Raw genomic sequence first — 21,820 nt, 5'->3', positions numbered from 1 at the left:
GGCGAGGTAAGGGGAGAGGATATGATGAGAGTGAAGCGAAGTGAAGCGGGAAGCAAGAAGCGATCTATCTCTGTTTCCCCCAGAATCGGACGGATACGAGGGAAAAGGTCATGAGCAGCAGGAGCTAGGGCGACTGGTGGGGGATAGGTAGCACCGTAGCAGCGGTAGCGGTGGTAGGATTGTGGTGTGAAGCAAGCGAGAATAGAATAAAAAAAATAAAAAATAAAAAAAGAGGAAAGGGAACGGGAATGAACAGAGTGTAAGAGGGAAAGAAGCCAATGCGCCTGAACTTGTGCTGGGAATGCCGTTGCATGTACGGAGTACTGATGTGTACCTACATGAGTTGAATACTGCAGGTGGACTTCGCATGCAGCTGTCAGTGAACGGCACATTATACCTAAGGTTGGCCAGCCGGCAGGCACCTAAAGTAGGTAGGTAGCTAGGTAGGGACGGGAGCAAGTGGCCCAATCGATCGTGGGGACGGAGCGAACAGACCGAATTAGGCTTAGCACCAGCTGCAACGCTAAAGGGATGACCTCCTGAGCATCTTTAGCAGCGTAATGTACCTACCTACCTTAGGGGAAGGAGGTAGATACCCGAGGTACTACATTAAGTAGGTAGGTACAGCACAGAAGACGGTGATACGTACCGGCAGGTACGTTCCTGGAGCTCGCAGGGAGAGCATGGTATAACACCATGTCATGTATCGTACACACCGGTAACGCAGCCACGACCTTGTCCAGGGCATCCCATGCGAGCCACAAAAGCAGGGGAAAGCAACAGGAGAAGGTATCACAAGAGGAGGCCCACAAGACACAAAAGCACTTACGTCTCTCAATCTAGTGTTAGGTAGTGCAGATTCATCATCCAGGCCTACCTAGTACTAACATTCAGACCTCTTTTATCTGTGGTACCTCAGTAACAATACGAGATAGCGCTTAGTATTAGGTATTTGATGGCTTGCCCCCTAGGTAGCGTCGTCTGGGATGCAGGTACATGTGAGCTGCCAGCAGGTCTTAGGTTAGGTACTCCGTACAACGCAGAGTAATGCCATCGCATTGCAACTTGATATATTAACTTTAAGCCCCAAATTTCCTTTCTTTAATTTCAATTTATTTTATTTCATTTTTTACCTACTTCTTTGTCTCCTCTCTTCTTGTGTTCTTTCCTTCTCTCTCCTCCCCTTCTCGTACTTCTCCTCCTCTTCTTCATCCTCCCCTGTCGAAACCCCCTTCCCCTCATCCATCCCACCTGTGACGCCCCCTTCGACCGCCTAAGCCCTGTGACCTTGCGACCCTGCGTCCCTGCGCTTAAGCCGGAAACAGCACGTCTCCAGTTCTTCTCTGTCACTGTCACCTTGTTCGGTCAATGCTTATGCGGCGTCGTCCGTGGCAAATGATAGCGCTGCCACAGTCCGTTTTTGCATACATCCATGTCTACTTTGGGACAGAGGCGAGACCGTCGAAGGCTACGTTGGGGTATGCCGATTGAGTACGGATATGTAGGCTAAGGAACTGGGCCGGTGTGGCGATCAGGCGAGTCCGTCAGGGCACATCCAATGACCTGCGGCTGATCGGTCGTACAGCGCTCGGCTTGGCCTTTGACACGATTCAGCAAGCATCGATGATTCCGGTGATTATAGTCATGGCCCATGGACAGCCAACTTCAGGTCAGAGTAGAAGACGTCTAGTACAAGAGGATCGCAATCCGTGCTTCACTTCATCGACAGCCCGCGTCGCCTTGCGCTCAACGTCATGATGTAAAGATGCGCTAGGCATTCATCATCGCTGAGCATGTCAGGTGGCCTTGCTTCGACATGCATGACGGCGCAGGCGGCGACCTCCTCGACTTGGCAGCAGTCAGTCAGTCTGGTACGGAAGCAGAAGCCCTCCTCCCTCTCTGTGGTACCATGCTCTCCTCCCTCAGGAACACGCACCTCATTCACTTGAAAGCATGCCACCTCAACGATCTGTGTGCTATGAAACACAGCGACCCCCAGGATTCAGGTGTTGCTCATCACTGCCCGTCTCAGCAAAGAATGGTGCTTCTCGTTATTGGTGTCCTACAACATGACGGTGCCTTACTAAGGACTCTCTGCCCCAGATTTGCGTCTCTCGTCATTCTCCTTACGCTAGCGGATGGCCAAAAGTCCTAACTTTAGCAACAACGAAGCGGCACTTAAAAAGCACGAGCGAGAACACGGGCTGGCACGCGCTGCACTGGCAATCTGTACAGTCAATCGAGTTAGTGATCAACATACTTGCTGCTGCAGCTGGCTCGACTCTGTCTGTCCGCGCGCGCTTCTTTTCTCAGCTTCGTCATTCTGTTTTGCCAGTTCCATCGGTCTGCCGACCTGCACCTCCCAAATCTTTCAGCCAAAACAGCCACAATTATGCACACGACTTGCACCATTGTTGCTGTCCAGACCCCGGCTATGCAAAGCAAGACACCAGGTCCCCCTTCCCTATTTGACCATTTGCGATACGGATCCGTGTTGACTCCTTCAAGTAACAAGACATAGCAATATGTCGTCTTGGTCATCAGACCCGTCTAAGTCGAATCACGTGTTGACGGCAGAACCACTACACTACATGGAACGCACCTTGGGTTCTCGGCTTCGGGCCCCGGGCTTGCCCATTGCGCCTTGACTGCCCCGTCAACAGTGGAACGTCACGGCGCCAAAACAAAGAAAACGAGAGAGGCCACATGACAGTGAAAAGAAAAAGACGTACCTGGTCCTTTATACTGCGAACACCCGATTGACGATTGACGATAGCCTCACAAGCAACAAATAATGGCATGACAATATCTTCTTTTTCGCACAGTCATCCTCGCCCATCTCATTTTCGCTACCAGCCTGTAGTAAGCGCCGTCAATTTCTCCCACATGGCAATGTCCCGTTACCCGTCGTCCGTCCTCCACCCCGAGCGGCCTCTAATTATTTCGCTTCCCGCCCTTTTGCAGCATCATGTCCCTGGATTGGGAAGTCATCCCCGCGTTCCATTGATCCAGCCCGTCACCCGGCAGGTTCTAAATATCATGGCAAATCCTTTTTTGAATTGCGTCCCGCCCATTCTGTCCTTGTATGTGTCACCCGCCGCTATAATGGGGATCACCATAGCCATGCTCCGTTACGACCTTCTTCCTCGGTACGACGTTGCGCATGCAGTAGTGCGGCAATGGCAATATGTGCGGACCCTCCTTTTGTTTCTCTGGGGAAGTATGAGCAAAGATTCAAGGCGGAACCCCTCGAGAGAAATTTTCTTAGCAAACAGATGACCTGCATACGCCGAACTTTCAAGGCAGGGAAAATTACAATATTCAATCTTCATTTGACTGCGGAAATTACATGGCGGCTCGCTCCTGCGTCGATCCTGGAACCCCAACAAGAGCCGGACCTGCTCCACGCGCACATCCACTACGAATCGTATACGAACACACTGCACCATTGGCCATTCACATGGCAACTTTTGGAGAGCTGCAGGGAACTCGCGGACCTGCATAACCTCTCGACGGCCCTTCTCCTCCCCTTCATCTCTTAATTTCGGGTTCTGGCCCCTCCCTGCCCCTCACCACCCACCGTCCAATGTTCAATGTCACTGGCTCGACGTCGGCCAACCCTTCAGCGTCAAGTTTCGCATCAACTGATAACTTGTTTCAGCCCGCTACCGCGATTCCCCCGAGACCTTCTACACGTATACCGTTCGCTCATTCGTTGGATCCGAGGCGTCCTCAGATGAACCCATCTCAACGGCCCGGGCTTTACTGCTGCTTCGGCCTCTGTATAAGAAGAATCGAGGGGGCTCTTGCAAAACGATCATCTCCCGCGGTGCAGCTGACGCTCTCGGGCCTCCCGATTTTCCCCTCCCGTCCCTCATCCTCTGCTCTGTCAGCCTCCTTCGCCCTCCATGCCTCTCCATGCAAGTGCGAATCCAGGACCTAAGTTCCGCTGCCGTAGGGGCTTCTAGCGTCTGTGAGACATGTAGCTGTTTCGCGCAGACACTGACGCACGGATGGATCGCCCACAGAGTATGCACCACATTGATTGAATCCGCCTGGTAAAACAGGCGGGGAGTCGTATACTACAGATACGCCGTCAGACACGCGAATCGCGTTGAAGTAACGGACCCTTTTGTCTACTTGGCCCGGGCGCGGAACAGAGACTGCGTTCATAGTCTGTATTCGTCGTCCACATATGCCATCCCATCTTATGTGTACCTCTTGCCATCGGGTCCAACCGACCCCAACCAAGCGCCCGGTTAGAATTTCCCATCTCTCCCGCGACGCCTGTGTGTCCTCGACTTATTGCTCATCTTTCTGTCTGCAATACTGTTACAGCTTAGTGGCGACTGGAGAGTGATGCTGCCTGCTCACGTAACAGAACTTACACCGTACATAGGTAGTGTGTTAAACTGCCTAGGTACACAATCTAAACCACACGATCGCTGCAACCATTCACTCACTTAAGCTCTATATCATATACAGACTTCCTTGATGACAGTCGTAAGGCATGAACTCTGTCCAGAGCAGATCCGATCTGCTCAGCGGCCACGCTGGTTTGCACGCAAAGGTCTTCGCAGCCCCAATGTTGTGTACCCACCAGAGGCATCCTCACGGAACCAACCTCCCCTAGTCATTCAGTCGCCCTGGAGTAGTAAGGTAGGGTGATTTAGAGTTGCTCACCAGTGTCGGATACGTCGCCACCCGGTCCAGCATCGCCCATGTTCTCTCGCCCCGTCTTCGTCTGCCGCCCGTTTTGGGCGGACGCGCGCGCGCGTGCGCCGTCGTTGGGACTCAAAGTACTCCTTTCGATTACCCGCCGCGCCAGATCCATCGTTTGTCAACGTCACATACTATGTAGAGTCAATCAACCGCAGCCGCAGCCGCAGCCGCAGCCGCAGAGAACGCCGCCCATGTCCCCTCCCGAGAAGAAAATACCACGAACGCAGCCGGCCGCCAACATTATAGAACCAACGTCAACTCCGACAGCGACCGCACAGGAGCATCGGATCTTGTTCAGATGAACAAGCCCCTGAAAAGTTTCTTCATTGAGAGATTGGTATATTTAGACAAGGCTGGTTGTCCTCGTGACCTGCCTCGTATCTGTATGCATACCCTTACGACTACTAACAAACATTCCCGTCGGCCCCGCCATTTCCCATGACCCTCCGATTTTCTGAGGCGCAGTGCGTGTACACGCGCCATCGTCGTCAACCTCACGTCACCTTTCTGGCCTCCCCACACACCCGGGAAGGTCCTTCCATTTTCTTTACCTACCGAGGCCTAAATGCCAGGTTCTCGGTCAAGTTTTCGCCATCGTTGGTGGCGAGGTGGGCTGAGTTAGGAAGTGGTCGGAGGGCCAACAACTTAAAGCTGAGGAGGAGTACAAAGACCCTGTCGCTGGCTGAGTCCTTATGTTTGCCCCTCCAAGATATCTTAGATTATTTCTTTCCTTCACCAAGAATAGCTTCGTATAGGCCGCCTTTTGTCCACAAAGCCGCTTCATCTGCAAGGTGAAAGTTCGTTACGGGTAGCTCCATCCTTTGTGGTCGCTGACTCAGTGGTCCCTATCTTCGTTGTAAAGCTAGCCAGCTCAGAACACCGCCTCTTCCTTGATGAAATGGGCGTGTGGTGGCATCTCCATCCAAAAAGAAACCAGCCTGGATGATTCCAGGCCATATATGCTTCACAGCCCGATCGGCTGAGTTTGCGCATGCGCGAGGAAGAAGATTCGGCACTCATCGTCTCTGGCCTCCAAAGGTTGCCCGGAGCGCCAGGATCTGTTGCCTTTCAGCCTCGGGTAGCATGTTGATTGTCTCCAGCGGCAGCTCCATAACCTGCCGCATGAGCGCATCGGGGTCCTGGCCCAGGGCCGCCGCGGCCGGTGGGGGTGGCGCGCCGTAAGGAGCCTGCTGGGGGGGCGGCGCGTACGGCGTGCCCACGACAGGCGGGGTGTTGGTGGCACCGGGCACAACCACTGGGGGGAAACCCGGCGCGGGGGGCTGAGGCGGGTAGCCGACTGGTGCGGTCGGGACCGGGGTCGCAGAGGGCGCGCCGCCGGCTTCGATGACGGAGTGGATTGCCTCCGGAGACACAAGGCCCATCAGCAAAAGGGCCTGGAAAACGGCGTAGGTCAGCTGCGGCGCCTGCTGAAGGAGCTCCGTCGCTCGGGCGGGATCAGAGGAGGCAAGCGCTTTCATTTGCGTGAGGATGTCCAGGAGCTGTGAGGGGGGCAGCGTGTTCAGCGTGCGGGAAATGGCGTCGGTTGCGGTCACGTTGGGGGGGAGCTCTTTGCCGGCTGGTAGAGGAGGGAGCGTGCTCGACTGCACCGGGGGCGCAACCGGGTTATAGCCATTCGAGGCGTAAGATGGATTACCGCCATCTCGACCCTGCTATTTATCAAGGTGTCAGCTTCAACAGCGGATCGTATCCGAAAGCAGAGCTATACTCCTAAACTCACATGTCCATGACTGTCATCGTTGCCGTCGCTGCCTCCTTCGTTGGAGAAGTCGACCCTCAGTTTCCTACCCATAATCTCGTAATCGTTAAGGTTGCGGACCGCAGATGCCGCAGAATCTGTATCAGTATATTAGCCTGCTTGACTTTCCCAAGAGCCCGTGGTGGTATTTACCGTTGTCGGGATACTCCGCGAAGCCGAAACCCTTCGGCCGTCCAGTCTCACGGTCATAGACGAGGCGGAAGTTAAGGACTTTGCCTGCACTGCTGAAGATGTCGCTGATCTGTTCCTCGGAAAGGCCTGGAAAAACGCTAAATATGTTTCTTCGTCCTCTTCGAATACAATTGGCACTTACCATAGGGGATGTTTCCCACAAAAACGACTCGGGAAGGTGGTTTCGACATCTTGGCGATGCGTCGGAAGAAGAATCCCTCAAAAGGAAAACGTTCAGTTGGATGTTTGACGATGGCTTTTCGGCTTCGGTTGGAAGAAGATCGTGTGCCTTCTATTCCTCATCGGCTGTTTCCCAATATCACGTGTTGAATGCAGATCTCAGGCGTTAATTAAACAAACGGCGCAACGTTGATAATTTGGTGGTTGAAGTTGACTTCTCGATCAAACGCACGGCACTTCATTCAGCCTTGGTTGCTAGGCTGGGATTTTACAGTGGGGAATCACAGCTTGAGCACAGGCCATTCTGATTCTGGATTCTTTGAGAGACGGACAGTAGTGTTCCATTGGCCAACGGCCGACAATTACCCATGAAGCGGGACCCACACTGCACCATGCGGGACCCCTGAGGAAGGTTCACCTTTAGCGCAACTGGGAACTGGACGGGCTGCGTGGCCAGAAGATAAGTGAAGGTGGCCTCTACTGTTGACTGTGCAACTCCCAAGACTTTGTGAGACCACTCTCTTTTTCTTCGTGCTTTTCGACCTCGAGAACTTCTTGAAGCGTTGACTTCACTTCCCATGACTCAGGCGGGGTCGACCACTTCCTGACATTATATTTTTCCCCCTCCCGCCACTCTTTTTCTTTACTCTTTTGCTCTTTTGCTCTTGGCGCATCGCCGCGAAAGTACGAAACTTGGGTTGATCTCCCCCCCATAAAACAAAGGAAAAGGGCACGCGAGGCTGCTTCACTTTGTGGCAGACAGCCCGCCCTCTCAATAACCCTTCTCCCGGTTCTCAAACATTACCATGCCGGCGAAGTCAAGGTTTACGAGGCTCGACGCCTTCACGAAGACGGTCGATGAGGCGCGGATTCGCACAACTTCCGGTGGAATCGTCACCATCGTGTCGTTGATCGTTGTATTTTGGCTGGCCTGGGGAGAATGGGCTGACTACAGGAAGATAGAGATCCACCCTGAGTTGATTGTGGACAAGGGAAGAGGTATGAGGCTCTTTGAACGACGCCCAAGTCCGGGAGGACATCGAGAGCTAATGCGCCTTTGGCACAGGCGAGCGTATGGAGATCCACCTCAACATGACCTTCCCCAAGATGCCTTGCGAGCTTCTCACCCTGGACGTCATGGACGTCTCCGGCGAGCAGCAGCACGGTGTCATGCACGGCATCAACAAGGTTCGCCTTCGCCCTCAGAAGGAGGGAGGCGGCGTTATCGACATCAAGGCCCTGGATCTGTAAGAAGCATCTGTCTCCTATCATACTGCCAGTACCTTTACTGATAACTCCTCAAAGTCACTCCCGTGACGACTCTGCTGAGCACCTGGACCCCAACTACTGCGGGCCCTGCTACGGCGCCCAGGCCCCCCCAAACGCGCAAAAGCCCGGCTGCTGCAACACTTGCGATGAAGTAAGAGAGGCATACGCGCAGGCTTCGTGGGCTTTTGGCAAGGGCGAGGGCGTCGAGCAGTGTACACGCGAACATTACGCCGAGCGATTGGAGGAGCAACGTCAGGAGGGATGCCGCATCGAGGGCAATCTGCGTATTAACAAGGTCGTTGGAAACTTCCACCTTGCCCCTGGCCGCAGCTTCAGCAACGGAAACATGCACGTCCACGACCTCAAAAACTACTGGGACACCCCCGCCGATGCCCAGCATGACTTCACTCACACTATCCATTCCCTGCGTTTCGGTCCCCAACTGCCTGATCAGGTCACCAAGAAGCTGGGCAAGCGTGCATACGCCTGGACGAACCACCACGGCAACCCCCTCGACAACACTCACCAAGACACAAACGACCCCAACTATAACTTCATGTACTTTATCAAGATTGTGCCCACCTCGTATCTCCCCTCAATTGGCAGAAGTCGACCCCCTACCATGACGACAGTTCCAGTCTTGGTCTTCTCGGCCAGGGCAACGATGGCAGCGTCGAGACTCATCAGTACTCTGTGACAAGCCACAAGCGTAGCTTGGCTGGTGGTGACGACGCCGCCGAAGGACACCAGGAGCGCCTTCACTCTCGCGGCGGTATTCCGGGAGTTTTCTTCTCCTACGTGGGTTCTCCCTGCCCCTGATTTTCAGCCTCGTCACTAATGAGACTTCTCAGGATATCTCGCCTATGAAGGTCATCAACCGAGAAGAGCGCGCCAAGACCTTTACGGGTTTCCTCACTGGTATGTGCGCCATCATCGGCGGTACTCTTACTGTCGCCGCCGCCGTCGACCGTGGCGTCTTCGAGGGTGGCATGCGTCTCAAGAAGATGCGCTCGAAGGACCTCTAGATCTTGAGGATAAGGAGTCTGGTGGTGTGTATGTAGTCTTTACGTGCTGACATTTCCTACGCACTGTGCATCAAAAGAGGAGTTCGGGTGGTTTGGCAAAAGAGGTTTTGATCTCTTCAAATTGATATAGAAATATCATATGTGACCTTGGCGTTCCTAGGCCGCAACATATATCTCTGCCCATTGGCTCCATTGCCCATCAACCCGGAACGGCAATCCGCATATGCTAACCTAGATGCTGTACCAGGGCCGCCCCAGGTATCAGAGGTAACGACGGAAAGATGATTTTAGTCTGACAATGGACACGTGAGACGAAGCGAAACCTGGAAGGCAGCTTCTTTGCAACTGAAGAAGACGCAGTGAGCAGGTGTAAAGTCAACCTTGAGCCTTCACGGTATACATAGATGGGCCTTTCCTTGATGTAGGGTGCCAGCCATGCTTTGGCCAAAAAGCACTTGAACATATGATTTCATCTAAAGAAGGGAAGAATTCTCCTTAAGGGGATCTTCCTCCAGCTGACTTATAAGAAGGCAGCTCGGAGTAAGATATGCATGTATGAATACAGATGTACTAAGTATGGAGCCCACATCTTCAAGTATAGCTTCACCTGTATGCTAGGCTGTCTTGACTCCGTCCACAATTACCCCGAAGTCGACCAAGATATCTGTGTCGACGCGCGACGCCTTGGTAATTTATGTGTTCTTGTCAATATTTGCAATCATTCCACAGTGAATTTGATGATTCCCGGGATGCGTTGTGAACCTGCCATCTTTGAAATAGCTCACAACGACAGAGATCGAGTCAATACACAAGTCACAATGACACTAACTAGTATATGCCCCGTATGATTCATCGTCAATTTCCGCTCGGTGCCTCATCATGTTGAAGTTCGACAGTGGTCTTGGATTTGTCATACTGTCGGAGAGGATAGCGTTACATACACTCCAAAAATAAACGTGGTGCGCTAATTCTCGAAGTATCAATCAAATTGAATAAACAGTGAAGCTGTGGCAACTCTATCAGAAGATATGAACTCTCATATTCAACCCTGCCAACCTTCATCAAGTCCAGCTTTGTACTACTTATGTCTGTCCGCGAGATTTTCTCTAGATATCAGACATGACATTGACGTCTGTCCTTGAAATTTCCAAAGGATACAGGAAACACCATTTGTTTCAATTGCACGTTTACCGGTCATAATGGCGAGGTATGGGGTTGATGTGCCGAATACCGAATGCAGAAAATATCAGTTGAATCTAGCTTCAGTAATTAGGTTGCGCTCCGTGAAAGGATTTGCGCGGCCGAAGAAATGCGTCGTCCTATGGCGCCTTGAAGAGAAAAAAGTATCCTATCCCCCTCCCCCACCTTCTTCTTCAATACTATCACGTATTTTGGGTCTCTGGTAGACCTACCAAAATTCTGCATGACTTGGTCTGTGATACAGATACGCCAGCAACATCGGAAGAGATGACGGAGTCGCTTGTCAGCCATATACTCAGGCATGTTGGTTTTTTAATGCGTGGGGCAACTCAGCAAAACCAAGCATCCGTGCCCGCCGGCGTTGGAAACATTGAGTATTTGTTTGGGCTCGGCATGTGGCAGCCATCCTGAAGAACACCCGGCCTGTAGCAGACTGAATATCGCTTAAGTCAGAGAGCTCTGAGGCCTTCATGCGAACACGACAGTCGGAGGCTACTCTGCACAAGAGGGAGTCAAACGTAATAACACCAGCTAAGATTATCAATGCCCGGGTCTGGCCTCGGGCGGCAGGACCAGCCTTTGCCCTTTCCTTTGTACTTCAGCCTACAACATATTGGGATGAACAACGCAGAGCACAGGACGTGGGCAGAGAAAGCCACTTACCGGGAGTCATGGTTTGAATGTAAAAGATGGTAGAGATAAATGTATTTTTCTTTGAGAAGATACGCATTAATCATAATGTTGCACAGGATCAGCTGCAAAACTAGCAATAATACTCAGAACTTTCTATAACGTTACTGCTGGCTAAAGCTAGAGAACTGACCAACTCCATGACACTACTGGCATTATCGGTATATCGCAGTTAGATTGGAATAATAACAAGGTTCTTATCCTACACATATTCCTACAAATCGTTTACGATGGTAACATCGCGGCTGCCTTTGTAATTAAGAATTCGTCTAGGGTCATGGATTGCGTCGGCGTGTACCCATTGCCATTGCTTCCAGTTGGGATTCGCATTTCCGACACCAAGTTAACCGTATTCTGTAAGACGGTCAGTCGTCCGCTTCTGCAGAGCGCGCGCGGTCAGGATAGAGGGTCTAGCAGACTTACCATGCCAAGTACTGCAGCATCCAGTCGCTCAAACATCCTCCAGAGTCTGTCGGGGTTCTTGGTGAAAACGTAGCTAGCCAATTGGACTTGTGTATCGTTCGCCCAGCTTGTTACCTCGTCCTCTGTATCAAACACATATAGCCCTAGGATCGGCGCGAATACCTCTTCCCGACACATTAGCATCTCATCCGCCATGCTCCCCAACACAGTCGGCGCCATGAAGTAACCATCCCCAGGTTCTCGTCTTCCCGTACCAAGAAGCATAGTGGCACCTTTATCGATGGCATCCTTACACATCGCCTCCGCCTTGTATAGTCCCCGAATAGTCGTCAGCGGCCCAAGAGTAGTCCCCCTGGCCATACCGTGACCGAGCTTCAGTTTTGCGGCCTCAGCAATCAGCAAGCTCGAAAACGATTCGTATACGCGCCGATGCACATAACAACGGTTCGGCGCCACGCAGACCTGTCCCGCATGCCGCCACTTGAGGGCCACAAGGTCCCTAGCCGTCTGCTCAAGGTCCGCGTCGTCGAACACAATGAATGGACAATTTCCACCCAAATCCAAGGACAGTCGTTTTAGATTTCGGGTGCAAGATGCCGCGACTCGCTTCCCTATCCGAGTACTTCCTGTGAAGCTGACAGCCTTGACGAGGGGGTGCATACACAATGCCTCGGCCACGGCCGGTGTGTTTCCCAGGCTTGTCGTCAGGACGTTGAGCACGCCGGCCGGAAACCCCGCGCGGTCGGCCAGGCAGGCAAGAGCGAGCGCCGTAAGAGGGGTTTCGGATGACGGCTTAACGATGACGGTGCAACCGGCAGCCATCGCCGCTGCCGATTTCCGGAGGGTAAGTGCGAGGGGAAAGCTCCATGGAACCAGGGCAAGGACGACACCGATCGGTTGCTTGAGTATTGCGCCTCGTCTTCTCGGAAAGGCGCCGGTGCCGCGCGCGGAGATGGCTGGAGCGGCGCTGTCGTCGGGCGTAGGGGAGGGTACTGGCGACGTGGTCGGCGACGGGGCCGGCGATGGCAACTGTGGAACCGGGTCCAGACGTTCGGCTTCGCCAGCGAACCAGCGGACCAAACTGGCCCCATAGTCAACTTCAGCGAGTGCTTCATGCAACGGCTTTCCTGTCTCGTGTACGAGAATGGTGGCTAAGTCCATACGGCTGGCAAGGATAAGGTGATTCCAGGAAGTCAGCAGACGCGCGCGTTCCCGGGCCGGAGTCGTTCTTGAAAAGCTCTGAAAGGCGGAGAAGGATGACTTGATGACGGAATGAACATCGTCTTTGGTACTGTCCGGACAAGTCGCCCACACTCGGCCGGTACCCGGGTCGAGGATGGCATAACGCTTGTTATGCTGAGAGGAAACCCACTCGCCGTGGACGTGGCAATCGCGGCGAAGCAGGTCTACATCCGTAAGCTTGAAAGGAGGCTGAAAAGGGGGCGACGCAGGAGGCAGGCCATGAATGACGAGGCTATTGGTGTTACTTCTCGTAGTCGAGTCGGAAGAGGAGGTGCTGTTTGTTGTGATGGATGTGCCGACGAAAGGGGACGTCGCGGCGCTGTTCATGGTTGGCGAGAAAGACACCCTTCGTCGGTGGGAATAGTCTTCCCCGCCGGGTTGGGCGATCGTATGCCTCCGCATCAGGTACACCTTTGCGATGCCAGAAGAAGTAGAAGTGGGTATAGTGTAGTGTCGTATGAGGCAAGAAATCCCGAGAAGAGCAATGCCTATCTGGTAGCTGGCAATATGGATAGGGCTGGCAATATGGATAGGGCTGGCAAGGCGCGTCTCAACGCGGGTTTTAACAGGGAGATTATCCCTTCTCCTCACGCTGTTGTATCGATGCCCGACCGCCGCTGGAGTAGGCTTTGGAGGAGGGGGGAGGGATCCGAAGTCGAATGAGATCGGCAAAGCCAGGAGCATACATGTTTTATACTCTGAACCTCAGCGTTGTCTGAAGCTTAAGGTTGGTGGCGTCGCAAAGCATTTCAGCAACCTACCTATCTACCTCTGTCTACGAGTAAGCGGTCCAAGCTCCGGGCTGCAGCGTTCCCCTCACTTCCACCTGCCCAGAGTCTCGGATTGAGCGCGACACGGGCCGCTCCGGCATCGCAACGGTCGATTCATTCGTGGCAGTTCGCAACCATTTCGGGACACCTGTTCGCTCTGGATTGTTGAGGGGAGGCTGGATCGCGGATTTCCATCTGACGCCGGCAGCAGATGGTTGTCATTAATTCAGTCTCCTCAGTGCCAAGCTGGAGAAGCGTTCGTTCATGAGCGGATGGGCAACATCAGATGATGGTCATCAGTGCTCTAATCGGAATTTACATTCAAGGCGGAGAGAAGCTCTGTTAGCCCAAAAGCGTACGCAGTAGCATTTTCAGAAAACCTTCGTGATGTTGTCCCAGCACGGGTGCCCTTTCTAACGGTCTTAAAACAAGCGTACAGATGCCCACTGCGACCTCTAGTAATATGAAGTGCTTCCACTCCTGTACTCCGGTCTCGACTCAGGATAGCCACCAGGTGGTCCGGGGTGACCCTTCGCCTCATCTTCCGAGCTCAGAGCATCCCCGTAGTCGTCACTTCTCTCAGGCGGTGCCCGCATGGCTTCCAGTATGCTGCGATCCAGCATCGGTGGCTGGTACGGCTTGAGAGTATGCATCTCTCGGCCGGATGGCATCTGTGCCAATAAAGGGCCAATCGGAGGTATGATCTGAACGTTCATCTTGGAAAAGAGGGTTAGTGAGATCTCCCCAGAGCTAATCGTGAGCTCAGAGAGGCAACTTACCGTGTCATTAAGTTTATGCCATTTCCCTTCGAGGAACTCGATCACGCGCGTCTCCTCGCCTTTACCGCCATCCGCTCCCCATGTCGTTCCCTTCTCGACCTTCCGTTCCTCCCGCTTCTCGCCCCACTCCTTCTTGAACCGGCCGAATCCGGAGCTTTTGTTCGAGTACTTGGACTCGACGCCCAGTTCCTGTAGCCCCGCCTGAAGCCAGGCAATCGCCGTGCCGACCTGGCCACCAATCTCGGCGTCAATGCCGAAAAAGCGGCACGCCTTCGCGCGGCACGTCCTCCGAAGATCCTCGAGATACCGGAGTATTCCCTCATTGACTTTGCTAGAGCCGCGCCCTGCGGCTTGGCACAGAGAGAAGGCCTGGCTGGCGTGCTCGGCAGCGGCGAGGCAGAGGCGCGCGAACAGGTGAGCGCGAACCTTGGGGATCTCGGGGGCCTTGTACATCCATTCACGGTCGTTCTTGTTGCGGTCCTGGGCGATTATGGCTGGGTAGGGGTCGTCCTTCAACACCGCAAGCATGGTTGCCTCGGCGAGAGCCAGAGATGACATGGCTCGGAGGGTCGAGGGTGAGACATCGCTGCAGGGTGGCTCTACCTGAACCCTCTCCGCCCGGGAGGCTATGTAGTCATAGATTGATGCGGCGTCTAAGAGGTATTTGGTCGCGGTTTGGATGGCTGCTGTGCGTTGTTGGTTGCCCAAGGTAGCCTGTGTTGCGACATACAATGGGTGAAGAGCAGCCCGGGCGATCAATGTATACGAATTAGCCAGCGTGGAAAGCGTGAAGAATATTTCATGTTCCACATGCTGAATCTTCACCCGGGACCGCTCTCTTCCTGGCACTGCGTTATCTGAGAGTGTGGGTCGCCATTCGATGGATGGCGGCGCCTTGGTATTGAGGTTAATGTAGTCGCCAGACTGAGTCGCTGGGTTCAGACCAGCGTCAATGGCGAGGATATAAGGAATGTAACCGTTCAGAGCCCCAACGACTGTCGAGACGTGAGATGATTGTGATGTTGGCGGTAATCGCTTGTGCTTCTTGAGGGCATCTCTCACAACTCCGCGATAGGTGCTGGAACTGAGGGGCAGTGAGGGGTGAGTATTGCTGCTGAAACTAGATGAGAATGAGAAGGCCGAGGTTGTCGGGAGAGTGAAGGGGAAAGGCATAGTTGAGCGGGCTGATCACCGATCGATGAGAAGAAGGCAGGTCTGGCGAGAAAGGTCTGGTTGACATTTAGATTCGACGATTATCCGTCCACTAACATGGAAAGTTGCCAGTGAGAATGTACACCACCTTGTGACGTTAGCTGTCCCGGATTAGCCAATTGAGGCTAGGCTTTTGACCCCAGACTTGGTCACGTGTTTCGAAGCCAGCATTCCCCATGTCCTGGAGGAAGGACTAAGCTGAGCCCCGTCTTCGATGCCTTTGGGAGCCCCAATGAGCTCAAGCTAGATCCATAGCTCCAAGCCGCTGTTAAAGAGAGAGGGGAGGAAAACCCCCCTTTTGGTTGCTCTGCAATGCTTGGATGATGATAAGAATTGGGTTGGCACATGAGGGTTGGACCAAGCGTAGGGGGAGAAAGGGGAAAAGGAGTGAATCACTTGTAGGCGTGAGCAGGACTCACAAAGACTGGGAAATCAGCTTTCGATGTGAATTGGGTGCTGCGAGGTATATGACACGACACAAGATAATTCAAGACGTCCAAGATCACGTTCTGGCTCATTGCGTAGTTCCTTGATGTGTAAAGAGAGACAATGCAAGGAAGGTGAACGGCTAGTGGCAGGTACCTGGCGATCCGAGCCTGCCTCAGCCCGGGGATGTGGGGACCTTCTCCAAGGCAATTACAATACAAAGGTACAGAGCACCTACCTAGGTACCTAGCAGGTCAACACACCATACAAGCTGTTCGTTGATGCGACGTGGACCCTTGAATTTCAATTGCGACTCTTCCGCAGCCCCAGGAGCTCGACAACGCTTGCCTGCCCACTGTCTCCCAGCGACCCGACAGATGTTTCTTGGGACTTCATGCCGCACATCTTGAATCGATCAATCACCGACTGAGTTGCAACACACACACACAGAGAGAGAGAGAGAGAGAGAGAGAGAGAGAGAGAGAGAGAGAGAGAGAAATGACTGGTCCCTCCCCTCACAAGCCCCGGCGCAGAGGCAGGAAGACGAGCAGCAGCGGAGATGGTGGCGCTGGCACGGTTATCAACGCTAGCACGGTTATCAACGCCAGCACAGAGAGCCAACTCCTCAAAAAGGAAGCTCTTGTCAAGGTGCCCGTCTTCCCTCTCGCTTCGTTCCTTTGGCCTGCCCGAGGCTCCGTATCACAATGGCAGGTTCTGCCCTTGATCCTTATGGCAGTTGGGTTGTTTAGATGGGCAGTTGGACTCTGGGGATATTCTGGTAAATGCTACCTCCATCTGCTTGACCTGGATAAACACTGACTGACTTGTCCTCTTCGCAGGCTTCCAGAGACCCCCCATGTTCGGAGACTACGAGGCGCAGCGACATTGGATGGAGATTACAACCCAGATTCCCGTGTCGCAGTGGTATTTCCACGACCTTCAATGGTGGGGGCTCGACTACCCGCCCTTGACGGCCTACCATAGCTGGCTCTGCGGCAAGATCGGGAACCTCATTGACCCGACCTGGTTTGAGTTGTACACCTCGCGAGGATCCGACGACCCGACCCTCAAGATCTTCATGCGCGCCACAGTCATCGTCTCCGAATACCTCATCTACATCCCCGCGGCCGTCATCTTTGTTCGACGCTTCGCCAGAAACAGCAATGTGCCGACATGGACTGCCTGGATGGCCCTCGTCGCTATCTTGATGCAGCCTGCCACGATCCTTATCGACCATGTGCACTTCCAATACAATACTGTCATGCTTGGCTTCGTTCTGGCAAGCATGTCGAGCATGCTGGCTGGCCGCTACCTCTGGTCTGCAGTTTTCTTCGTCGCCGCTCTCGGCTTCAAGCAGATGGCCCTTTACTACGCATTCTCGGTCTTTTCTTTCCTCTTGGGTAGCTGTGTCTTTCCTTTGAAACCTGGTCGCTTCATCGGCATCGCGTTAGCCACCGTTGCAGCCTTTGCCCTCCTGCTCCTACCGCTTGTACTGGGCACCCTTTACGACGCTCACCGGGGCATCGACGCACGACCCGACTATGAGGGGCCGCCGCCGGCATTGCCCCTGTTCCCCTGGCTGACCGATGTCCTCGACACCAATGCCATCTACTATCCGGTCGTCGAGCAACTCGTACAAATGGTTCATCGCATCTTCCCCTTTGCCCGTGGCCTCTTCGAAGATAAGGTCGCGAATTTCTGGTGCGCCCTCAATGTCGTTATTAAGTTGCGTAAATATCCCGCCGATCTCCTTCAGCGCGGAGCGCTTTTGACTACACTGGCGTCCATTGTTCCGCCCAATCTCATTCTCTTCTTCCGGCCGCGCAAGTCACTCTTGCCTCTCGCTTTTGCGACAACAGCATGGGGTTTCTTTCTCTTCAGCTATCAGGTTCATGAGAAGAGCGTCCTCCTTCCTCTTATGCCTATGACGCTGCTTCTCGCCGGCAAACAGGGACTGTCGCGGGATGTCAGGGCTTGGGTTGGATTTGCCAACATCCTAGGCACATGGACAATGTTCCCCCTCCTCAAGCGGGTGGACCTTGGCGTCCCTTACACTGTCCTGACTCTGCTCTGGGCCTATCTTCTCGGCCTCCCGCCCACATCACTCAGCGCATACTTCCAGGAGGACCAAGGTGGGTTGCGACAATGGGCAACTTTTCTCCTTCACGGCGCATTTTATGTCGCCATGGCTGCCTGGCACGTGGCTGAGAGGGCTATTGTCCCACCTGTAGACAAGCCTGACCTATGGGTTGTTGCCAACGTTGGCATCGGAGCAGTCGGTTTTGGTATCTGCTACCTCTGGTGCTTGGTGCAGTTGGGCGTGCAGAGTAACGTTCTGCCCAAATGGGGCAGTGCAGCGAACAAGACAAAGAGCCAATGATACTACAGGAATTGGCCAGCAATGGCTGTGTACATAAATAAAGTACGACTCCTAGGAACGAGAGTCCATGTAACAATAAGGATGGAAGAAGCAGCATCGAAAAAGCATTGCTTGTTCAAGTAGATTGTGGATGAATAGTACACATATACAAATGAATAATAAAAAACACTTTTCAAAGGATGAGACAATGCTGTTCTACCACCCCTGAATGCACCTCGACATTCTAAGGCAAACTGATGGCAACATGGAACCTCATGCTTATTGACACCACCTGACCTCTTTTTCCTTTTGAGCAACCTAGATACCATGCGCCCCCAATCCGATGAGATCATGAAACCTGCACAAAGGCTCGCTTTTTGACAGCCCGATTGTTGTCGCCATCATCCCAGTTCTCGTCTACGTAATCTTTGACGCTCTTCTCCTGGATCTGCATGCCGACAACCTTGAGCGCAGCAATATTGAAACCCATCTCATCCTTTTGGCGCTTGAGCGCAGCGCGCAGATTAGCGCGGATACCATCAAGCATACCGCGCATGGTGCGGCTGGCAACAATCTGACGGTGGTGCGTTTTGAGCATGAAGAAGAGAATGCGGCACGTCAGCGGTATGTTCATGGAGCGCTGGGCGAAGAGGTTGAGGAAGGTAAAGAGCATGGGCACCGTCGAAAAGGGCAGCACCAGGAGCGCATCGTGTAGCGTCGAGGCCCGGATCTTGCTCAGCACGCTCATGACGTATGCCTCGGCGGTGATGTTGCCAAGGGCGAGGAAGATGGGGTTGCGCTGCGGGGCTGGTGCATGCGGGTTCGACTTCTTGGCGTCCTCCCACTCTTTGAGGAGGTTGAGGTCGGCGATGCCGATCTCGAGGGCCTCGGCGATGCGTTCGCCGGCCATGAGGGTCTCGACGGTCTGCTTGGAGGCGGCACCGACCTCGCCATCCTGGTCCTCAGCATCCTGGTCGCGCTCGAGCGACGTGGTGAGGGTCTTTTCATAGAGCTCCTCGATCTCCTTCTCGCGCTCCTCCTCGAGGAATATCTGCTCGTCGGTCTCGTTCCAGACGCGAATGGACTTGTCGTGGCCGGCGGTGACGAGGAAGTTGCCGCTATGGCCGACAGCCATGGCCCAGACCTCGCCGTGGTGGCCGTCGAGACGCTGGATCTGCTCAAACTTGTCGCCGTCCCAGTACTTGATGACGCGGTCCTTGGAGCTGCTAAAGAAGTGGTGGCCGTTGCCGTCCGAGTTGTGCGGGACGAAAGCCACTTGAAGAATGGAGTCCTGGTGGCCGAATAAGGCCTTGTGGCAGTCACCGAAGTCGAGTCCCCATATCCTGATGTTTTTATCGGCGGAGCTCGTGACGATGAGCTTGCTATCGTATGATATGTCCATGCTCAGGACGGGGAGCTTGTGACCATAGAGGTTGAGATAGAGCTTGAGACTATCGGTGAAGAAGACTTTGACAGTATTGTCGAGGAGGGAGACGGCGATATACTTGGAGTCTGGGGAGTACCTCACGCACAGGATATCGTCTGACACCTTCAGTGTCCTCGACTGGACGAGCTTCAGCTTTGGTGTTGTACGTGTGGTACCCAGAACTTCCTCCTGGACGATCTTGAAATCCCAGAACTTGGCCGACTTGTCTGCACTACCCGATACAACAGATCTACCGTCCGGGTGCACTTGTAATGACCAAATGGAGCCCTCGTGCGCGGAAACACTATCAAGGAGGCTTGCGGAAGCGACATCGAAGAGTTCGAGCTCTCCGGTCTTGGTACCCACCACAACCACCTTGTCTCCGGGTAGGAACGCACAGCAAAGGGCGTATCCACACTCAAACGTCCGGATACATGCCTGCGTCTTGATGTTCCAGATCTTGAGACTTCCGTTGGCAGCCGTGGCCAACATCTTGTCGTCGGAGCTGAGAGACACGGCGCGGATGTCTGTTCTATGTCCAGGGAGCTCCACCGCCAGCGACCGCGTATAGTCGGGCACGTCATCCTTCTTCGACTTCGATCCTTCTTTTGTGGGTATGCTGTAGTACTCGAGCTGGTTGTTCGTCGTACCGGCTAGTAGTTGGATTTCTTTGCTGCCACTGTTGACGGCCCAGTCGACTGATCGCACCTTGCCACCCGTCCTGACAATAACGTACTGGACGAAAAAGTCACTCGCCTCTGCAGTGGAGATGTCGTCTGCCTGCTCACCGCTCTCAGCTGCACCGTCACTCTCCTCCTTGGCCTCCTTGCCGGCCTTTTCACGTCTTCTCCTCCTCTTTCTGGCCAAAGACTTCTTTACCTCCGACTCGGATCTGATGCGCCACACTTCCACAGCCTTCTCTGTGCCGTGGACTGCAAAATAATCTCGGCGCGGGTGGAACACCACCTCAATGGCCTTGTCCTTATTTTGGCGGAAAAGCGTACCCCTGTCGTGGAGAAATTTGGTGTTTTGCGGCGCATCAACCTGTCCCTTTAATGCAGCGAGCCCCGTCGTGTCCAGAAACCACACCTTGAGCTCCCCGTCGTTTCCGGCCGTGATGCAGCCGCTGTAGTCGGGAGAAAGTCCAAGGGCCCAGCACTCGCCGTTCGTCTGCGCGATATGGGTTTCTATACAATGCCTCGAGGACAAGTCCCAAAGCTTAATCAAGGAGTCCTTGCCGGTGGTAAGGAGGTAGCCTTCGGCGGACGGGTCGCTGTCGAGCATTGCCGTGTTTTCCTCATCCTCAACCTGTCCTTCGGGCTCAACGAACTGCAAACCCGTGACCTGGTCCTTGTGCCCTCTTAGCTTAAATTGGCCAACCTCAGCCACGAGATCCCAGAGAATAACATCGGTGTCCTTGGAACCGCTGGCCAACCGCACGCCTGACTTGTCGAACGCCAGGGTCGTAATGGCCGACTTGTGCCCGTTGAAGTTAACAATCACCGTCGCGATTTTGCTGTCCCACAGGCGAATGCTTCCGTCCTCATATCCGACCGCGAAAACGTCTTTGTCAACCTGGCTCTGCGCGATCGCGGTGACAGGCACAGTGTTTCTTTCGTCGCGCCACCTGCTCAAGAGCTCGCCCTTTTTGATATCCCAGCACAGAACATCTTCGTTCGCGGCTACGATTGCCTGACCGGCGCCGCTACCAGCTCTGCCTTGGGGGGACCAAACGAGATTGGACGTGTTGGATGCGACAATGCCGAAGGACTTGCTGTGCTCGTACTTTCTACGCAAAAATCAAAGTTAGAAAGATAAACAACATAGATACAGTTTGATATACTTACAAATATGACTTAACCATTTTTGCGGATTTCTTGATGCCAACAGCCTTTCGTCAACGGCCACTGCTATGCGACAGGTGTGAGTGCCAACCACCAAAATCTCGAACCTCCCACCTTCATTCCAAAAAAGTTTCCTCTTATCGATAAGCAGGTGAGTGGGGCAATCAGCCCGAAGTATATCCGGTGTTCTGGTCCCGCATGAGAGCATCACAGCCACCGAGCTCCGACAGCGACACTGACCTCCACGTCAGGCCCCACCACGAGGCATCAGCGAACAACGACGCAACAACACCGCAGGAGACATC

General features: G+C 53.7%; 7 protein-coding genes across 7 annotated transcripts; 3 read left to right on the top strand and 4 right to left on the bottom strand.

The window, feature by feature from the left end:
• The first annotated feature begins 3,433 nt into the window (after positions 1–3,433).
• Positions 3,434–4,020, top strand: LY79DRAFT_29887 (uncharacterized protein). The gene has a single exon (XM_060552272.1). The coding sequence runs from the start codon at positions 3,587–3,589 to the stop codon at positions 3,941–3,943; it is 357 nt and encodes a 118-aa protein (XP_060421221.1). The 5' UTR covers positions 3,434–3,586; the 3' UTR covers positions 3,944–4,020.
• Positions 4,021–5,622: 1,602 nt separating this feature from the next.
• Positions 5,623–7,124, bottom strand: LY79DRAFT_29802 (uncharacterized protein). The gene is made up of 4 exons (XM_060552267.1): positions 6,813–7,124; positions 6,632–6,757; positions 6,461–6,576; positions 5,623–6,392 (listed from the first exon to the last, which is right to left on the bottom strand). The coding sequence occupies exons 1-4, from the start codon at positions 6,859–6,861 to the stop codon at positions 5,739–5,741; spliced, it is 945 nt and encodes a 314-aa protein (XP_060421220.1). The 5' UTR covers positions 6,862–7,124; the 3' UTR covers positions 5,623–5,738.
• Positions 7,125–7,287: 163 nt separating this feature from the next.
• Positions 7,288–9,325, top strand: LY79DRAFT_534527 (endoplasmic reticulum vesicle transporter-domain-containing protein). The gene is made up of 5 exons (XM_060556436.1): positions 7,288–7,849; positions 7,917–8,097; positions 8,156–8,693; positions 8,726–8,917; positions 8,971–9,325. Exons 1-5 carry the CDS (start codon positions 7,657–7,659, stop codon positions 9,142–9,144), a joined length of 1,278 nt encoding a protein of 425 aa, XP_060421219.1. The 5' UTR covers positions 7,288–7,656; the 3' UTR covers positions 9,145–9,325.
• Positions 9,326–11,259: 1,934 nt separating this feature from the next.
• On the bottom strand, positions 11,260–13,026 carry LY79DRAFT_504205 (aldehyde dehydrogenase; the record flags this gene model as incomplete). Its single annotated transcript, XM_060553492.1, has 2 exons — positions 11,260–11,388; positions 11,458–13,026. 2 exons carry the CDS (start codon positions 13,024–13,026, stop codon positions 11,260–11,262), a joined length of 1,698 nt encoding a protein of 565 aa, XP_060421218.1.
• Positions 13,027–13,924: 898 nt separating this feature from the next.
• On the bottom strand, positions 13,925–15,421 carry LY79DRAFT_503462 (pH-response regulator protein palC; the record flags this gene model as incomplete). The annotated part of the gene is made up of 2 exons (XM_060553398.1): positions 13,925–14,185; positions 14,249–15,421. The coding sequence occupies 2 exons, from the start codon at positions 15,419–15,421 to the stop codon at positions 13,925–13,927; spliced, it is 1,434 nt and encodes a 477-aa protein (XP_060421217.1).
• Positions 15,422–16,384: 963 nt separating this feature from the next.
• On the top strand, positions 16,385–18,266 carry LY79DRAFT_574963 (ALG8 glycosyltransferase family ALG6; the record flags this gene model as incomplete). The annotated part of the gene is made up of 2 exons (XM_060559658.1): positions 16,385–16,664; positions 16,726–18,266. The coding sequence occupies 2 exons, from the start codon at positions 16,385–16,387 to the stop codon at positions 18,264–18,266; spliced, it is 1,821 nt and encodes a 606-aa protein (XP_060421216.1).
• Positions 18,267–18,448: 182 nt separating this feature from the next.
• On the bottom strand, positions 18,449–21,646 carry LY79DRAFT_534517 (WD domain-containing protein). The gene is made up of 2 exons (XM_060556435.1): positions 21,519–21,646; positions 18,449–21,460 (listed from the first exon to the last, which is right to left on the bottom strand). The coding sequence occupies exons 1-2, from the start codon at positions 21,533–21,535 to the stop codon at positions 18,595–18,597; spliced, it is 2,883 nt and encodes a 960-aa protein (XP_060421215.1). The 5' UTR covers positions 21,536–21,646; the 3' UTR covers positions 18,449–18,594.
• Between the last annotated feature and the right edge of the window lie 174 nt (positions 21,647–21,820).

The sequence above is a fragment of the Colletotrichum navitas genome (assembly GCF_030913465.1).
Source record: "Colletotrichum navitas strain CBS 125086 chromosome Unknown LY79scaffold_1, whole genome shotgun sequence".
Classification (NCBI taxonomy): Eukaryota; Fungi; Ascomycota; class Sordariomycetes; order Glomerellales; family Glomerellaceae; genus Colletotrichum; species Colletotrichum navitas.
Note: the sequence above shows the minus strand (reverse complement) of the source record. Positions and strands in the feature narration are given on the sequence as shown.